At 33.4% G+C, this 20,562-nt stretch overlaps 1 protein-coding gene and 1 pseudogene across 3 annotated transcripts; one reads left to right on the forward strand and one right to left on the reverse strand.

The window, feature by feature from the left end:
* Positions 1–313: 313 nt before the first annotated feature.
* On the reverse strand, positions 314–2,670 carry LOC146911570 (L-type lectin-domain containing receptor kinase IX.1 pseudogene; annotated as a pseudogene).
* A 6,823-nt stretch (positions 2,671–9,493) lies between these two features.
* LOC146911571 (putative serine/threonine protein phosphatase 2A regulatory subunit B''delta) lies at positions 9,494–20,298 on the forward strand. Of its 3 annotated transcripts, XR_015020483.1 has the most exons (14): positions 9,494–9,780; positions 10,757–10,996; positions 11,694–11,799; positions 12,043–12,139; positions 14,043–14,148; positions 14,568–14,658; positions 15,686–15,827; positions 15,964–16,111; positions 16,258–16,367; positions 17,272–17,428; positions 17,704–17,829; positions 17,928–18,078; positions 19,413–19,471; positions 19,792–20,298. XR_015020483.1 is itself a non-coding variant. In XM_085730217.1 (13 exons), the coding sequence occupies exons 1-12, from the start codon at positions 9,619–9,621 to the stop codon at positions 18,066–18,068; spliced, it is 1,626 nt and encodes a 541-aa protein (XP_085586343.1). In that variant the 5' UTR covers positions 9,494–9,618; the 3' UTR covers positions 18,069–18,078; positions 19,774–20,298. The 3 variants fall into 3 exon arrangements, 2 of the variants coding, with proteins under 2 accessions (XP_085586343.1, XP_085586342.1); XM_085730217.1 differs by lacking the exon at positions 19,413–19,471 and having other exon boundaries at positions 19,774–20,298; XM_085730216.1 differs by lacking the exon at positions 19,413–19,471.
* The last annotated feature ends 264 nt before the right edge of the window (positions 20,299–20,562 follow it).

The raw sequence follows: 20,562 nt of genomic DNA on the forward strand, positions 1-20,562 counted from the left end.
GTAAAATTAATAAATAAATTTTCTTATATATTCCTATCATATAAGTTTATTTGGCCAAATCTATGGTGCACACAGGACACAAGTCTTCTCTCCTAAAACAAAAGGACATATGTCTTGCACCATGTACAAGGGTATTTCTACTATTGAGTCAATATATTTTACTATTAAATTAAATGAAACATGATGGGATTTAACGATACAACAATGGAAAATAAATTTGTGCATGGTGCAATACCAATTTGTTTGTGCAGACAAAACTTGCTGCGTACATTCTTCTTCATCAAGCTACTGGGGGGGCACATGAAGCTATATATACGAGAATGCTTTTATTAAATCACAAACTTATGTAATCAGGAGAGTACAAATGTGCGCGAGCACACACACAAAAGTTCAAATGATCTTTACACATAACATATAACTGCAAAAGGAAAACTACACACTTTAACTGTCAAATAAATAATAATGACTAGTGCAATGCCACCACCACACCAAACTTAAAAAGCATTGACATCTAGTTCACCCATGGATCACATTATTATGAAGAAGTGTAAGCCACCGAGGCAGAAGAATCTGGATCAGGATTTGGACTCTTAATGGGAGGCGGGAGAATCGGTAAAGGAGCTTCAAGTTTAAGCACCTGAATCACTTGTCTTACAGATGGCCTAAACGAATAATTTGGATTGGCACACCAAAGACCAATAACCACTAAACGTTCCATTTGTTCCTCATCAAATGCACCTCCAAGTTTTGTGTCTGCTACTTCAAGCAACCTTTCTAATCTATAAAGCTCCCAAACCCAATCAAATATAGCCATTTGATCCTCCTTGGCATTAAGATCTACTGGTTTTCTTCCACTGGCTAATTCCAATGAAACAATACCAAAGCTGTATATATCCGATTCCTTTGTAGCCTTCCCTGTTGTGATGTATTCAGGAGCTATGTACCCCATGGTCCCAGCTATGATTGTGGTGTCTGATTGTGATCCTTTCTCATGATCCACAAGCCTTGCCAATCCGAAATCCCCAAGCTTGGCATTGAAATTGTTGTCTAACATAATGTTGCTGGATTTGACATCCCTATGAAGCACACATTGTTCCCATTCTTCATGAAGGTACAAAAGTGCTGAAGCCAAGTCCATAGCAATGTTGTACCTCATTTGCCATGTCAATACGCTTTTTCCACGGTATAGGTGAGAATCTAAGCTACCATTTTGCATGAACTCATATATAAGGAGGAAGTCCTTTTTCTTGTGACACCAACCAATTAGTTGTACTAAATTCCTATGTCTAAGCTGGCCAATGATCTTCACTTCAGTTGCATATTCCTTTATCCCTTGTTTAGACTCTCTTGAAATCCTCTTTATAGCAACATTGGTATCTATATCTTTCAAATAGCCTTTATAAACACCACCAAAACCACCTTGCCCTATCTTTTCTGCTTCTGCAAAGTTATTTGTTGCACTCACCAGTTTATTATAGCAAAACTTTTTAGGTCCAGTGCCCTTTTGGAATTCATCATCCATTTTCAGGTCAAAAATAGAATCTTCTTTGTTTCCTTTAGCTCTCTTCCACATTGAAATACAAAACCATCCTAAAATAAGGAAACTTGATGCAATACCTACACCAACTCCTACCCCAACCCATATACTACCTGCTTTGCTATCAGTTTTATGGCTAATTTTAACATTGGGAATTGGTGAAGGACTAGGATTTGTTGGGATTGGGGAGGCTTCAAATGGAGATGTTTGATTTAAACTTGAATTGAATGACCATGACAGCAATTTATTCATCTCAAACATATATCCTGTAGCAGCTGAGAAACCAAAAATAACCCTCTCAGGTAGGTAATCTCTCAAATCAACATTGTATGAGAGGTAACTATATGAAGGCTCACCATTGGTTATGTTTTCAGTGAAAGAAACTTTCAAATCATGAGCACTGGAATTATACTCAATTTTGCAATGATAAGCCTTCTTATTCCTAATATCGATAAACCATGGTTTAGTTATATTAGACCTCAAAGAATTGAAATTTATACCTACATGAGTGCCTGGTGGATCCCAATCATTTTGGTGAGTGTCAAACTCCACTGCTACAAATGAATATCCATTAGAATTCAATATTTGGTAATCATTCACAAGACCAAGACCACCTCCTTGTCTTATATGGTAATAAAGTGGAAGTCTTGGATCTGCAAAGAAAAATGCCAATCCATCTCCAAAATAAGTCTTATTAGAGAAAATTACAAAGGAAAATTGGGTAGTGAAATCAGTGAGTTTTCTTGAGGTCTTGTCCCATAGTTGCAATGGCTTAAAACATGTCACTCTCCCAACACTGTAAGCTTCGTCTTCGTAACTTGAGGTTGAAGTCAGTTGGATGGATGAATACAGCAAAGAAGCATCTCCTTCTAGTTTCACATAATCATATTTAAAGCCTTGTTGGTAATTAAATGAGAGTGGCTTTACACAAGTAATCATCATCATTTGGAGCAAGAAAATTATTCCAATTTCATGGAGACCAACACGGCTAATAGCCATCTCTAGGTGAGAGTTGATTTTGAAATGTTGTCATACAATGTACAAATGATTCATTTATGTACTTAATTGTCAAACTTTGATCTTCATAATTATTTAATTTTGGACAATGATTTTATTCATTGTTTATATATGCTTTTTGGATTTGTATTGTTGTCTTAGTTTTTACTCGATGTGACCATGCAAATTGGATTAGATGAGCAACCTCCAGCTTAAGAGTTCATCTTCCACACCCTTTTTATATTAAATAAACAAGGCCTATAAACAATACAATAAGACAATTTTTTTTTTCCTTCACGTTACACAAGAACTGGTAAACAAAAGTTCAGCAGAGAAAGGTTTAAAAAGAAGTTTATAATCTTTTTTTTGTTGGTGGCCGGGGTTTGAACGTTGGTGGCCGGGGTTTGAACCCCGGACCTTGCATATTTTATGCATTGTCCATACCAACTGAGCTAAGCTCACGGGACAAAAGTTCTATAATCTGTGTTTGGTGAAGGAGGCGGAGAGATTGTTTTAAACAAAAATGTTTCGGTCACACTTTATTTTTCAAAAATGTTTAGATCATGTTGAAAACTTTAAAAATTATGGTTAATCGTGTAGTTAAATTAAACAAATTTTGACCGCAAATTGAACTATGTACTCAGTTGAATTATACTCCCTCCGTTTCAAAATGAGTGTCGTTTTAGGCTTTGGCACACAGATTAAGAAATGGAATGAAATAATCATTGGATACAACGCTTTTACTAAACCGTCCTTACTTTATTAGAAAAAGACAAACTTAAAGTTGCATTGAAAATTGTGTGAGAGAAAAGTTTGAGAGGGTAAAGTTGGAAGAAAAAAATTAAAGTTGTATTGGAAATGTAAAGCGACATTCATTTTGAAACAATTTTTTTGGCTAAAGTGACACTCATTTTGAAACGGATGGAGTATAATATTTTTTATTTTATTTTACTGCAAATTGAACTAACTATGTACTTAACTTGATTATCCGATATTTTTAAACATGATTAACCAGGTATAACGAATACAAGAAAAATGAGTAAATGAATATCATTTCTTTATTTTAGATTTGCTTTATTGAATTAAGTATTCTAATCGAAGTGGAGGTGAAATATGTCATAATAATGCTTAAAAAAGAGTAAGTTAGTTTGGGTTTGAATACAACGAGAGTGCAACATTGTTAAATTTTTTGAAGAAAAAGTTTTGTCACTCATTACAGTCATATATGATCCAAGATATGAGTCTTTGCAGTTGCACACAAAGGATATCCAATTCACACAAAAACTAGTAAATTAATTTTAGATTAACTAGAAGTGAATTTTTTTTTATGCAATCTAAAATATTGAAATGGTACACATGAGTTGACTTAAAAATAAAGATCATAAATGTTGACACAAAACATTTGAAGGACCATTGTTTGAAGAAAAATTGAGACTAAAAACAAATATGATATATTTATAGGGACTAAAATGGCTAATATGTTTAAACTATTGAAAATGTTTGCTAATTTTTTTTTGAACAATCAAAATGTTTGCTAATTTAGAATTGAAAACAATAAAAAATCTGATTTAATAACAATAGTAGTAATAAAAAACATCTTTCACATTTAGCTAAAAAAAATATTGATTTTTTTTTCCTTTAGCCTCGCTTTTTACTAAATACTCATTCCGGTCATATTTATAACCAAAAATGTATTTTTTAAGTTTATTGAATACATAATATAGTTAGTCTATTTGTAGACGAATGAATCTAAAAAATACTTTTTTACTTCTAAATGTGAACAGAGGGAGTAATCTTCTATAATATATCGACTAAACTAAGGGTAAATTTGTTTGAAAAAATATCCGATTAAAGTTTAATGGTAGTTTTTTTTTAGATAAGTTATTAATAGTAGTTGATTTGGGATTATCATTATATAAATATGATATAAATATATCATTTTTAACAATAATAATGGTCCAATGTAACTTAAAGTACTGTTTGGATTTTCTTTTATGACACACCTTAACCTATATTTAGTTTCATGTTTGGAGTAGCTATAAATTTTATTCTCGAGATATGAAATTAATTTTAACATATTTGATTGCTTTTGAGTATGATTGATTTTCCTTCTAAAATTGATTACAACTTGAAACAATGATCTTTAACTTTTGAGTCAAAACATGATTTTCACGCTAAAGTTTTTATTTGTTTTTTGAAAGATTTCACCTTAAAGTTTGTTGTCAAACTCATTTTTACTAAATGCGTCTAAAGATAATCTACTTTACATTCAACCTAACTTTAAGTAAAATCAATTTTCATTCGAAATCAATTTTTGTCACAACAAAACCAAGCATGCGTTTAAAAGATTGTAGATGCAATTTTATTATTATTATTATTATTTTATAGACAAAATGATTTTATTTTTGTTTTTTTTGATGTAATTAAAAGAAGATAATTGCTAACAATTTCCTTCATGATAATCACAAGCTTTTATTATATTTACACATGAATGAAAAACAAATGGGCAACAGGTTGCGCCGTTAATTTTTTTTGGATGACAAAACCAATCATATGGAAACAACATTCATAGACATAGATGACACAATGTTGTTATGCATAATCATTTGAACATCATTTAAAAAATTAAAAGACAACTTTTGTATAAAAACTGACTTATTCACTCTGACAAGTAATTAATTTGTATTTCTATTTTTTTAATGAATTCTTTTTAAAGGCACCTTAGCATGATCCTTTTAGAAAACATATATATATATATATATATATATATATATATATATATATAGGGCCGGACCCTGGGGAGTGTAACGCCCACTTTTTCATAATTGTTATTTGAATTGATTTATTAGAATATTATGTGAAATATTATTAATATATGTTATATTGGTGAAATATATGTTAATAGTTATTAAATATGTATTTTTCTAAGTGGGGGAGAAATATTATTATTAGTAGAAATAATTAATTATTAAAGGAAAGAGTAGGACTGTGGTGAGAAGAGCAATTAGAGAAAGAATAAAATCAGTAAGTGGGAAAGAAAAACATAACGCGTATAACTGAGAAAGGAGGGGAGAAAGCAGAGAAGTCAGAGAGAACCCTAATTGGACGAACAACGCAACTGTTGGAATTCAGAAAACTAATCTAAGGTAAGGGTGGGATTCCTTTCAATAATCTTGATATGTAATTCTGAAAATTGGTGAATTGTTGTTCTTGAGGTTAGGGTTAGAGAAGTTATGATAATTGATGAATTATGATGAATTATGTTGTTGAATGCATGGTTATATGTTGTTTTACTTGCTATGTTGTATATAGAATCTGTAAACATTGTTCTAAATCATTTTGGGGGTTTGGGTGATTGAAAATTGGTTTTTAATAGTGATTCTTAGGCAAAAAACGCATTGATAAACTGATTTTTGAACTGCTGAGAAGCCCAAAATCAGCCACCGAATTGTCAAAATCGGCCACCATTTTCTGATCTAAATTTCCAGTTTTAGTTCTGGAAAAATCGGCCACCGATTTGTCAAAACCGGCCACCGATTTTCTGACAGGTCAATCTAGGAAATACTCACATTTTTCACCCGTTTCTGTTTTGAATTAGCCTTCGGTGTAAACATAAAAGTTGTAGATAATTGAGTTAGCTTTCTAATGGCTAGAAAATTATTTGTAGATTTTGAGTTATGATGAAAATAGTCCAAGTGAGTCTTCAGAAAATTTTAAGAAAACTTAGCATGACTAATCTCTAGTTAGTCCAAAAGCTTATGGTTGGTTTCCCAACTTCAAACTTAAGTGTTAGTGATTTAATTGAGGTGTTTTATGGGTATTTAACTTATGTTCTATTGATCAAAACTTAATTGCTATTGAAGGATGTTTTGAACTTTGAGAGGAATGTAATTGATTTTATATATATGCTATGTTGTTGATTTCCGTTGTTGACGTTGTTGTATCGTCTAATGTCGAAGTTGGGGAGTGTGTCATAATTGTTTTAGGCACATATGTTGTTGTTGTAGGTGCTGTTGTAGTTGTATGTTGATATACACTAGTTGAGTCCATTGCATTTAGAGTTGTGTTGTTGCATAGTTAGCGATGAGGGCTTAATGCCTGACAGGTCCTTTATGACCTTAGCGATGGGGGCTTAATGCCTGACAGGTCCTTTATGACCTTAGCGATGGGGGCTTAATGCCCGACAGGTCCAATTATGACCTTAGCGAAAGGGGCTTAATGCCCTGGTGGTACCACATGCATAATGAAGTTGTCTAAGTTGTTGTTGAGTTTGTCTAAGTTGTTGTTGAAGTTGTAGTCGCATTGTTGAGTTGTTGTCGTCGTTGTTGCATGGTCGAGTTGTCGGTGTCGTGGTTGATAATGAAATTGTTGTTGTTGGTGTTCTTGTTGCTGAAGATGATTATGTTGATGCTATATGCATTCTTTTATATACATTTCAATGATGCCTGTTGTGAAATGTTGTATTTTCATTAATTTGATGAATTATATATTATTATTATTGGATAAGTTTCTCACCCCTTCTGCTTGAAAATGTTGCCCTTCGTATGGGTAACTTGCAGGTAATGATGACTTGTAGGTTTGGTCGGCTCAAGTGTCTAGGGCTCTGATACATATTAGGATGGGGATTCGTCGCGAATGTTTTCGTTTTCTTCATTTCTTTTATGTATCATATTTTTGGGAAAAGACTTAATAATGGAGTTTATCGTTGTTGAAAATAATGTTGATTACGTTGAGGCCTTTGTGCCAAGATTTTCCTTTATGTTGGATTTGGTTGAAATTGTTTTCCTTTATGTTGGATTTGGTTGAAATTGTATTTCCTAAAGAATTATTCCGCTGCAGTTTTGGAGATATTTAAAATGTTGATTTAAATAAATAGCTATTTTCTATTTATGAAATTTTGATTAGCAGTGTGACACTCCGTTGTATGGTTTACTCTGATTCTAATAATTAATATTACGTTGTTGGGAGAACGGGGTGTTACAGGGAGTGCAAGAGGTTCTACAGAACCGAGCCTCCAAAAACGATGGGCCTCAAAATTTTTTATAAAACCCACCGCCATTTAAATTAAAAAATTACATGTTACTTTTTTTTTCTTCAGTACACGTATGAGTTTTTTCTAGACTCTAGTTCTACTTTCTGGACATAAATTTGATGCTATCAAACCACCATCAATTTGTATAATCACTTAATCAGTCAATTTGAAAGGCTATTTCATTGAAAGAATCACAACAATTATTTCTTTTTCGCATAAACTATTCGTTTTCTCTTTTCCTACAACGTAGGAGTGACATTCCAAATGACACCGTTGGGTAAATTTCACTTCTCTTTCATTTAATTTTATTTTGTTTTGTTTCATGTTTAAAAGTTCTTCTGATTCTGACTTTTTAATGAAGCTTAGCTACAAAAAAAATGCATTTTTATTTTACTCGGGCCTATTTTAAAAATAGAACCGAGCCTCCTATTTTACAGGAACGACCCTGTATATATATATATATATATGCCACAAGTTGGAATGTTACTTGAATACATAACAACGTTAAAAACACTGGGGAAGCGTTTATTGGCCACTTAGATTTCACAAGACCCGAAAGATTAATATTTGCATTTAGGTTTCACAACATTAAAAAAGAAAATACTTGATTAAAAAAATTATTTCATAAAAACTTGTGTTTTATAAATAAATAAATAAAGATATAATAAATGTTCACAAATCTTAGTTTCACTGACAAAAATGACAAAACTATCGTTTCAAACGTCACAACCAAGATTCGAATTCTGACACCTCTATCATTGTGTGAGTTTATAATAACTTTGTTATTTTATAAAAAAAAATGTAAATATAAATTTCTCCATAAAAATTTTGAAACAAACACTTTGGTTGTAGCAAAGTTGAAAGAAACAATATCAAAAGACCCAAACCACAAACCACATCACATGGTCGAAACATGGAAGTGGAGTTGACTAAATGTACACTCTCAAAGATGTTACTAAGACCATGTACAATGGTTTTTCCCTTTCAATACCCTTCAACACCCACTTTTTCAATTCCCAACACTCCACATCATTTTCTCTCTCTTAATTCAACACCCATTCAATTTTTACCTCTCCAATGGTTTTCATTCAACACCCTACCCCACCACTTTTTATTTCTTATTCTTATTTAATTTTTGTTTTTATAATTGCATAAAATTATAATTATCGATTATAATTAAATTAAAATAATACAATTAACAATTTATTTTTTAGTTTTTTTTGGAAAAACAAAATTTTGTAAAATAATTTATTTTTATTTTCTTAACTTAAAATGCAATACAACAAATTAAGCATGTGACACACAAATAACTTAAGAGAGTGAAAAACTTGGTTTTTTTTCTGTGTCCAAATCAAATGATCCAAGTCTCTATTTGTAGAGAAAACAAAATCACGAATTTTGGTAAAAAAATAAATTAAAAAACTTTTTATTTACAATGAAATAATTGAGTCCAAATTATTAAGAAGATAAAAATCCAAGCAGCCAATTGTAGCAAGCCACGTGGCGTCTGCGGGCCAGCTTTCAACATGTTGAATCCTTTCAACACCCTCTTTCATCCACATCATCTTCAACAACCATCTACAATGGTTTCAACATGTTGAAAATGGCATTCAACAAGCCATTGTAAATGGTCTAACTGATGATTGGATTCATAAGTATTGTATTGTATCCACACGAAGCCACGTGTCACCGCTAAAAAAATCCAAAAAAATAAAGTATACTACAATTTCAATTTTTTTTTACTCTTTTTCGTGTCACAGGATTTTGATTGGAGTATTTCATTTTTGTTTCTAAAAATAAAATAAAAAAAAATATACAAGCAACGTAAACGTAACACATCAATCTCTTTGTTTGTTGTTTTTTTTTTTTTTTTTTTTTTCTGAGTATCTGCACTTTTATTATTTTTATTTTTGTTTCCATAATCATCAATCATCGTGTGGATCTCTGCATAAAATTGTTCAGATCTAGGGTTGGTGTTGAATTCACATTCCAATTCACGCGTTTTGGATCCAAACGCATTGAAATATCGAATCCACGATTCATTTTTGTTTTGATGAACATGGAGGAGGCGGAGGCAGTAGTTAACGATGCGGCGTCGTTGGATGTTGAATTGTTGCAGCTTCCAGAAGTCTCTTCTTTGGCTCTCAAGCCTCACACCACCTTCGTTCAGACACTTTTCGATCACTGGCTTTCGCTTCCCGAAACCAATCGTTTGGTATATTTTTTTTTTATTGAAATCAATTTATTGTTATCGTTGTATTCTTCATTTGGATCTTATTGTTTATTTATTTATTCATTCAATGAATGGAACGGTTACCGTTGGATATTAATAATTATTAGTGTTCATTTAAGTACTTAATTGTAGTAATCATTAGCACTGTTATTAAATAGCAGCTATAGCGTAGCGGAATTTAGATAATTGTGATGTTCTACCTTGTGTTGTTTTGTTCTATCTAGTACTTATTTTTTTAACGGATCAAATGCACCCTTAGTATAAAATGTTGTCAAATAGCGGCGCTCTATCCCTATTGCATAGAGGAATTTTAACAATCCACTTTTTTCTGCTATCCGCTATTGACATCATTGAATAGTAGTAAAACCCACAAGGTCTGTGTGGGATGTGCATTAATTATTGTTTATATTATTATGTCAATAAAAGATAGCCATCATCATGGGATTCTGTGCATCTATCTCATGAGAAGCGAGAACGCAACAACTTTTCCTAGATATGCTCACCATATTCATTGAGTAATATCGATCACAGATTGCAGAAAATAGTCGTGTTTTAAATTCCGCTAAGCTACAGCGCTGTTGTAGACACTATTTGACAACACTTTATACTTAATCGCGTACTGTAGTGGAACAATAGTAGCTTGCTTGAATTCTGCTACGCTATTTGACAACATAGGAAGTAATGAATTTGAACTCTTATCCATCACTCTCGTTCTGTCTCTAATCTTCAGAGTAGTCATTGTAGTTTATTCTTGTAATTAAAAGGACTATATTAAACTCTTGATGTCTACTCTCCCAAGTGCCATGAATGATGTATAATGTATTGATGATACTTGAAGTGGGTGAATGAGATATTAGCAATCAAGTAGATGCGTTTTTATTTTATTCTTGAGTTTCTTCTACAAATATGATGCGTGCATTTGTGATTTTATTCGTGTCTAACTGGCTCTTTTGTGTAGGTAACATCATTGCTAAATGATGCAAAGTCTGGTGTTCCGTTGAATGTCCCGGGGAATTGCTCGAGTCCAAATGCTTTGAGCAATTCTTTGCCTTCTATGTTTCCTGCTGGCACTGCACCACCTCTTTCACCTAGAAGTTCATCTGGTTCTCCTCGCATAGTGAAACATAGAGTTGGCCCTTCTAATTTGGGTTCTCCTTTAAAAGTTGTTAGCGAGCCGGTTAAAGAACTTATACCTCAGGTGAGACTCGTCCGATATGTTTTCTTAATGTTTTATATGATAGTAAAGGTTAACTCACTATAACTACATCTAAAAGGAGGATATGATATGCTCCAAAACTAAAAGTGTAAAATAAATCAGAGAAGGTGAATTGATTTTTAGCCTAAAAAAGATACAACTAAGGTACCCAATTTCTATGTGGTAATGAAATGGAACCTTCCTTGAAACAATCATTATCAGAACACAGAATTGATGCCATTCATAGAATCCTCTCCCGTAACTAATTGTGGAGCTAAAAGACACACTAATGTGCCAGCATTATGCTCCAGGCATATGCACCGAAGGACTGCACATTGCCACAAAAAACTTTTCCCTCCATGTTTTTGCTGATGCCAATGCTATTACTACCAAATAGGACACATCCAATACTCATAAAAAACTGTGTGAACTAGCAACAAATCATTCATATTAATCCCAGTACATACAGCTGCCCAGTTTTCCTAAAATCTTTATTTCATGATACTTTTTTTTGTGCCTCGTCTGCTAAATGCGCGCGTGTGTGGTGTGGTGTTTGTCGATTCTCGCCCTCGCTCACCCTGTTTTCATTTTATGTTCATGTTTGTAACAAGTAGTTTTGTGCTTGCAGTTCTACTTTCACATTACTCACCCTGTTTTCATTTTATGTTCATGTTTGTAACAAGTAGTTGTGTGCTTGCAGTTCTACTTTCAGAATGGACCTCCTCCTCCCAATGAACTGAAAGAACAATGCTTGCTTAGAGTTGACCAGTTATTCCCTGATCACTTGCATGGTTTGCAGATACATGGTAAGATATTGCTCATAAATGGGTTATAGCCTGATAGGCCGGTTGCTAACTCGGGATTTTTTTTTCCCAATTAGCAGCACACTTTAGCTGTTTAAGCAATCACATGCCCTTCCGATTTTGAGTAAAATTAACTTATTTTTAACGTTTCCAGGAGAAAAAAAGTGATTAAAGTTCACTCTATAACATACAAAAGAGTTGTAATAATAGCTCAGTTCTGATTTTCATTTTTCTATGGTATGTCAGAATTTAAGTCAGTTACCAAGGAAGTATGCAAGCTGCCATCTTTTCTTTCCACATCTCTTTACAGAAAGATTGAAAATGGAGCTGGTATTGTGACAAGGTTTGCACTTTAAACTTTTGTAGCACAACTTTCATACTTCTCTGTTCCATGAATGGTGGTACCCAAATTTAGTTGTTTAGATGGTTAATAGGTTGTTGTCTCAAGTGTTGTCAATTACGCATCGCGGAAAATAATGGGTTGTTCAAATTCTGCTATGCAAAATTGCTATAGGTGCTATTTGACAAAATGTTGTACTAGATAGAATATTGTGCAACAATAGCGGTCTGTGGTTTAAATTCCACTACACTATAGTGCTATAACGCCGCCATTTAATAACACAGGTTATTTCTAGATGCCAACGGCCTGAAATACCATAAAAATTGTTGTGTGCTAATACTAAATAGTATTACTGATTAAGTGATTATTCAGAAAGGAGAAGTACTCTTAGGAATATACTGCACCTTTATCCCTGATTTAGAAATTGCTTGAAAATAGACATTCATATTGAAGTTATGTGGTTGTGTGAATCTGGAAAACTTCACATCTTAAGTTTAATATTGAACCTTTAGTGGCAAAACTTTTAATAATTTTGTACATATTGAATTCAGAATTCTGAAAAAGATTCCCATTTGACATCTCGGCAGTGTAGTAAAGGAAACTATTGTCATTTAATAATGAAGGGGTACATTAAAGAAAAAAAAGGAAACTATTACTACCTCCGTCCCTATATGTAAGAACCCTTTTGCAAAATTTTCATGTCCCTTTTGATAAGGCCCTCTTCAAATTATACGGTACATTAATTTTTCTTCTCACAAAAATACCTCTAGTTAAATGAAGTGAATTAAAAGACCAACAATTTCTATTAGAAATCTAAAACTATTCTAGAGAGAATGTAAAGTGGTAAATTATGAATTTGTTATTGTATTCAATCATTGAATTATTGAATGATTACAAATTACAATGAATGATGAATCTATTTATAAATTTAGGGTTTATTATAGATTCATCAATAGGCACAATGTTGGTCAGTTAGTTGCATTTTGTGACAAGGGACATTATCCCATACATGTAGTGTAGGGTATTGCTAGTTGAACTTGAGTGAGTGGATTCACTCTTTTAATAATTTTGGTAAGAGAATGTATATTGTTGACAAATTTAATGTAAACTTTTTTTTTCTTCTTAATTCTTGTGCATTGGCCAAAAGGGCTTACACATAGGAACAGTGGCAGTATCATTTAAAAAATGAATAGCGCTGTGTTGAGGAGACTGTTGAACTAAAAAGTTTTGATCTAGTCCCTGAACTAAATATTTTCAACTTTTTCCGCACTTTCTTTTTCTTCAGTATTAACAAACATGGCTAAGGCATACACAACGTTGATTGCTTTAACTTTCAATGTTAAATAGATTTTACTAACAAACCTAAGCTAAAGATTGTCAAGTTTGTCAGAGTAATTTTAATAAGAAAGAACATTACATTTTTTCTCTTCACATTCTCCTTCTGTTAACTATGTTCTTTGTAATAAGACATATGACTACAATACAATATCTGACACCGTACTGTCCATGGATGTAAACATAGAAACCATCAATTAAAATATAGAGGCAATTTGGTGGAACGAAAGAAATGCCCTGAGAAAAATGGTTCTGTACACGGTTTGGCTGAGTGTGTCTTTGTGGGCCTGCTGTACTTGGTGCTGAACAAGAAGTTAGTCTTGCAAATAGCTGTTTCATTTCAATTGGGCAGTATGCCAATGAATTTCTTGTTTGAAAGATCTTATTTATTATTATTAATAAAGTAAACTTGCTTAACACTTCCCTTCCCTTCCCATACTATAAGGATTATAATTTAATGGTCTTGTTCGCCGTAATTATTATTTCTTATTACTCATGCTTTAATCTTTTGATGTGATGTTCCTGTAGGAAATCATTTAATCTTTTGATGTTTGATGTAATGTTCCTGTAGGAAAGCATTTATTGATTATTGGATTAATGGAAACATGTTGACGAGGGATATAGCGACCCAAATATACACAATTTTGAAGCAACCACAACTCAATTACCTAACTCAGGTTTGTTGCTTCTATTTCTTTTTTCTTCTCTGCTTTCCATTTCATTTATTTCTCGTCGCCTTGACATTACATTCCGTTATGGCCTGATGAAATCTATCAAATATATTATTTATTCAATTCCCATTTGATATCAGGATGGGTAACCTTGGCGCAACTGGTAAAGTTGTTGTCATGTGACCGTAAGGTCACGGGTTCAAGTCCTGGAAACAGCCTCTTGTGTAAAAACAGGGTAAGGCTGCGTACAATACACCAAATGGTGGGACCCCTTCCCGGACCCTGCATATGCGGGAGCTTCAGTGCACCGGGTTGCCCTTTAATTCCCATTTGATAGCAAATGACTTACCTTTTTATTGTCAAATTTATTGATTATCTTGGCTTTGATATTATATTCACACCCATCTTTTTATAATTGATATCAGGATGATTTTAAACCTATACTACGTGAGCTTTTGGCAACTCATCCTGGGCTGGAGTTCCTGCAAAGCACACCTGAGTTTCAAGAGAGATATGGTTTGTCTTCCATCTTTGCTATAGCTGTGCATTTAGAGGTTCATCGAATTGTAGGAATCAGAAAAAGAACTTGAGGTTCTCACTATACTCGGTTTCGTAAAAACACTTTTGGGGTTATTACAAGGCACTGAATGTGTCCCTCTAACCTTAGAGCAGTTTGTGATGGTTGGCAGTGGGAAGATTTACTTGGTTTCTAATGGAAATTTAACAGGCATTTCTGTCAAGATTCTGACTGAAAAGTTAGACATTCCATGCCCTAGGAGAGTTGTTTGCTGTGCTAGGTTCACTGAACTATCTTTTCTCTTAATTTGACCCTAATAATGGAGGGGTTAAGTTGAAAATACAGCAGTTTTCTGGCAGTGTGCAGATTTACTTGGTTTCTAATGGAAATCTAACAGGCATTACTGTCAAGATTCTGACTGAGAAGTTAGACATTCCATGCCCTAGGAGAGTTGTTTGCTGTGCTAGGTTCACACTGTGAAGATTTACTTCGGATTCCGACTTCACATTATTAGCATTAAGTAAATCTTGGTTTCTTAATTTGACCCTAATAATGGATTCCGACTTCGGATAATTACTTATGGTTTTATACGTTTTGTTGAAAACAAGATTATCCTCCTTTGGTTATATGTATTTGATATTTTTGGAAAGTAAAAAAGGGTGTGGGGTGCTCTAAGCCAGGGTGCAAGTTTCTTAATGGATTCTTGTGCACAATCTTTGACATTTATTATGTATTTCTTGCATATTTTTCAAAAAAAAAATTTCTTCTGTATTTTGTTGGTTGCTGTCATGTATCTATCCAATTTTTTCCTTCAAAACGTAACACGCTACTCCACCTTTCGAAGCAATGGTCATTGGTTGCATATACTAGACGCTCTTTAACCATTGACTTTACTCCTACCTAGCCAACCCACTTTTCTGCCAACTCCATTTGTTAATCATCTTTACACTTTTCACACTCAATACTAGTCTTCACTCTTTGTCAGTGGTGCAATGTTCTCATGTACTTGCTTTTTCAATGGCCCAGCTGAAACTGTGATATATAGAATATATTACTACGTCAATAGATCAGGAAATGGTCGTCTTACCCTGAGGGAGCTGAAGCGTGGAAATATTATTGATGCAATGCAGCATGCTGATGAAGAAGAAGACATCAACAAGGTTTTGAGGTAGATATACTGATTGATAATGTCATTACCATGAACTTCAATAAGCGACCTTGGTTTCTTTCTTTCTCAAATGAACTCAATATACTTATATCGAAATGCAGTAACCGATTTTGCCTTTCCTTAATATTATCTGCAGATACTTCTCTTATGAGCACTTTTATGTTATATACTGCAAGTTTTGGGAGCTGGATACAGATCATGATTTCTTGATAGACAAAGAGAATCTTATCAGATATGGAAACCATGCACTTACCTATCGAATTGTCGATAGAATATTTTCTCAGGTTGGTGTAGATAACAATATTATGTGTTGCTTTTATCTTATGATTTGACTACAGATGTCTTCAGAGCTAGATACAGTCTGTCCACTTTTTTATTTGATTTATCAGTTCTTTTTTTGATAACTCATATTTGGACTCTATCATCTCAGGTTCCAAGAAAGTTTACTAGTAAAGTTGAGGGAAAGATGGGATATGAAGATTTTGTTTATTTCATACTATCAGAAGAGGATAAATCATCTGACCCAAGTCTTGAGTATTGGTATTTTGTTTCCCATGTATTTTTCTGATTTCATTTGTTAGTTTGTCCCCTCCGTTAATATGTCCCTGGATTTATTTTAGGCATGGGTATACCATGTTTTATTTGATTTAGGCTTTGGACTGTGTATATGCATGTGCACTAGTCCATAGTTATCTGAGAGAGAAAGTTGGGATGCAAACAATAAATTTTGTTGCTGAAACTTCACCCTAAGCGAAGTGCAAAAGAAAACAAAGTTTCAGTTTTTTTTTGAAGTAACAGTTTTTTAGAAATAACATTCTAATTTAATTTTTCTTCTTCTGGAAATAACAGTTTTCAGATATGATGTACTTAAATTGTTTTGGATTATTTCATTTTTGAAACAGTTTTTGAAAGGAAAGAAAGGAGCAACAGCATTTTGTATTCTAGTGCAGTTATTGACAACAGTTTCCTTGAGTTGTTTCCTTATTTTCAACTACTTCAAAGTACAAAAACCAGAAAGAAAGAAAAATTCACCTCATATTGGCATATTGTAAAACAATCTCCTAATTTGTTTTTTTAAATAACTTTTGAATTAAACACACATCCAAACTATTTTTTTCGAAAAGCATGGTCCCCCATCTACCAATTCACTAGTGTCTTAAAGAGCAGTGAGTATGATATCATAAGGTTTGTAGAATTGGGTAGTATGCTTGAGAGGAGCGCAGCAAAAGGCACAGTTCTAAGTAAGACAGCAAAGATGGATTTATCTAAAATTTGAGCTTCTAGGTAGACATGGAAGAAATGAAAGTTGAACATTTGATGCATTTTCAAGTTTATTTTTGAAAAAGCCTTTCCATGCTTGCAGTTTTTTTCACTTCCCTCTATTTTTCACCATGCCCGCAAACATGCCCTTATTAGATGTTGACTTTGACTTTGTCATGATTAGGTTTAAGTGTGTTGATTTGGATGGGAACGGAGTCCTAACACGGAATGAACTGCAATTTTTTTATGAGGAGCAACTGCATCGAATGGAGTGCATGGCTCAAGAACCTGTGCTTTTTGAGGATATATTGTGCCAGATAATTGACATGATTAGATCCGAGGTTTGTTTTTCAATCTTCCTTTTATTGATTGTTTGTGTAATTTTTTATTGTGTTGTTGGGAAGTCACATTAGGTGGAAAATGATGCAATTCTACTAAGCAGTTAGAAAGTTCGTTTGTTGTAATGGAAGATGACATATTCCAATATGCATTTTTGGTTCCTCCCTTTTTATCCTCTTTCTTTGTCATTTGTTTGATTTCATATCATTACTTAAACTTTATACGATATCTTTCTTTTTCTCTTTCTGAATTTTAAATTAAATTCTTCATTTTGCAGAACGAAAGCTATATCACTCTGCGTGACCTGAAAGGTGGTAAACTCTCGGGAAGTGTTTTCAATATCCTGTTCAATCTAAACAAGTTCATGGCCTTTGAAACTCGTGACCCATTTTTGATTCGCCAGGTGCATGAATATTCAATAGAAATTTTTATGTTGTTTAGTCATTATGATTGGCTCTTGTTGGCTAGGTTTGACCTCTGGTGTATGTCATGTGTGAACAGGAGCGCGAGAACCCTACATTGACGGAGTGGGATCGCTTTGCTCACAGAGAATATATTAGGCTTTCAATGGAAGAAGATGTAGAGGATGTTTCTAATGGAAGTGCAGAAGTTTGGGATGAATCTCTAGAGGCTCCCTTTTGACATCTTCTATGTAAGTTGCAATATGATGGAAGAAATCCACTTTTACTTTGCATTACAATATAATTCAGAAATTGGGGCTTGCCCACTGATATAGCTCGACCAAAATCAGGCTGGCTAACAGGCCTTGGGTCAAGCCAGCAAAATGCTAGAACAGCCCTCTATAAATACTGCAGGCACTGCAGCCCTTTATAGAGAAGTGTTTCGTAATGAATGATGACTAATGCCGTATGCAACTGATTCCCAAAAATTATGAATGTTTTTGGTACTATTTTTAAGGGTAGTAAAAAATTTCTCATTCCACCATATTTCTTAACTAATGAATATTTATAATCTAAATTATTGGTATTTTATTACATTCGATAGGACCCATGCTCGCACGGGTCGATGGTCTAGTTCTTTTCTACTTTTATTGTTTTTACTCATTTAGCGCATATATTCTACGGCAACCTTGCAGTAGTAGTTTGTGGTAAATTTCAGTCCAAGAGGCAGAAGCAATGCCAGAATGCTCTGCCTTGGGATTTCAGATGTGGAAGGTTGCATTTGTCGCTTGGGACTATGCCTATGATCTTATGGTGTTTCCTACGAAAAAGAAATTTAATACCCGGGGGGGGGGGGGGGGGGGGGTGGTGGGGCGTGTGGAAAAATTAGGTTGACTTGACTAACAAATATACCCATTGAAACAAATAGAATATTTTCAGTAAGCCTACAGCTTTCAAAAAAAGAAAAAAGGAAGAGAAGTATCCTCCATATGGTTTTAGAGTATAGTCTTATTCATTGTAAAAAATACAAATAAGTCATCTGTGTTATTATGCCCGCTTACCCTGTTGCGCATAGCCCTTGCACACTCATAGATGTTACATTTTTATTTGGTATGTTGAATTGAGCACTGTAGAATAAGCTTATATAAACCAACATGTGTCCAGGGTTCACACTCTGACTTGTGTATGGAGAAAATCTGATTAAAATAGAAGAACCCACCTTGTGTGCCAAATAGATTTCTTAATGGAGATTAGCTATTGTTGAATGATGGTGGATACTTCTTTTTAAAAAACATTGGGGAAGGGGGGCATTTTTATTAATTCAAGTGGCACAACCATCCATGAGGGGATTCGAGAACTCAGTACCTTGAGATTACAATGCTAAACTGTTACTACTAAGCTAGCACCTCAAGTGTACTGATGGTGGATACTTCGTGTATATATATAATATGGTTAACAAAAAAAAATTATAATACTGAGAATTGTTTGATGTGAAACTTGTGTAACTTTATCCATTAAATTACTCTTACATATTAAGATGATGAATAACTTATCGTGTTCTTTTTTTCTATTTTTTTTTTTTGAGAGGAATAACTTATCATGTCTTCGGAGTGACAAGTGGGATTAAGGTTGATATTTTGTCAAGTATGTGATGTTTTTACATATTAAAGCATTTAAAATTATATTAGTATAACTTTTTTAGATATAATTTAATTTTTAAAAAAGGAGAATGCTAACAAAAAAAATGTGCCCTTAGGGCATTGTTTATTGTTTAAGTAATGAAATGAGGTAACTTATACATAGAAAGTTGTTTATTTATTACTTTTATAAGTATTTGACTTGTATTTTCAAAATGCTTTTAGGGTTACTTGTTAGCATGACTATAAGAACAATTATCAACTACCCATTAACTAATACATCATTTTTACATTCCATCTCACTTCAAGCATTGTACATCAATACAGTTTATGAAAAGATATCAACGCCCTAGATCGGATGGCTGCAGAGAGTATAGAGTCGGGTCAGCTTTGCGTCCCAACTTCGTCCCTGCAAAATTGGGAAATTCCAATCTTTACAATGGAATGCATTTTGGATGGGTGCAGCGGCAGCAAAGATATCCAGATCTGCTGGTAGTGTCAGACATTGGGAATTTACCATGGAAGTTTTGTTGTTCGTACCAATTGTCCATGTAAATTGAGGACATTTTATTAGAGGCGATTAAGCCCCCAAATAGAATTAAATTAAATTGACATCATTGGGTATTCTTGTCATAAGTAACGATAAATTTAGATGGTCTAGTCCCTTAGCCTGTGATCAGTTTACTTTACTTGTAGATTATATTTCCAATTTTTTCCGTTGTCTACTATGGCTGTGTTTGGTAACACAAAAAAGCTAGCTTATAGCTTGTTGGACTAGCTTATAAGCTTGTTTTTGTAGAGTGAGACGTGTTTGGTAAAAAGCTTTTCTCATTAGCTTATAGCGTTTTTTGAGAAGCTAATTCAAGTAGCTTTTGAGCTTATAGCTTTTAGCTTTTTACATTTTCTTCCATTTTTAACCTTAATATTATTTTATTATATTTTTATAAACAAAAAACTAAGCACGTCAAAAAGTAAACTACCCACGTATTATTCTGCACTACCTTGGTGCTCTTTTTATTTATAAACGGTTTCTCTTAGATTTATATTACTACATATTTAGCATTATTATTTTTTTCATAAAAAAAAAGAAAGATATGA

Source organism: Medicago sativa, chromosome 7 (genome assembly GCF_051527215.1).
Source record: "Medicago sativa cultivar Bolivia chromosome 7, Bolivia_mono, whole genome shotgun sequence".
NCBI lineage: Eukaryota > Viridiplantae > Streptophyta > Magnoliopsida > Fabales > Fabaceae > Medicago > Medicago sativa.

What these genes read in the sequence shown, in the direction of transcription:
- LOC146911571 (XM_085730217.1), top strand. Translation starts at nt 9,619, where the DNA reads ATGAACATGGAGGAGGCGGAGGCAGTAGTTAACGATGCGGCGTCGTTG. An exon ending in GCATGGTTTGCAGATACATG is followed by an intron (nt 11,800 to 12,042) that starts GTAAGATATTGC and finishes ATGGTATGTCAG; the next exon opens with AATTTAAGTCAGTTACCAAG. An exon ending in ACCCATTTTTGATTCGCCAG is followed by an intron (nt 17,830 to 17,927) that starts GTGCATGAATAT and finishes ATGTGTGAACAG; the next exon opens with GAGCGCGAGAACCCTACATT.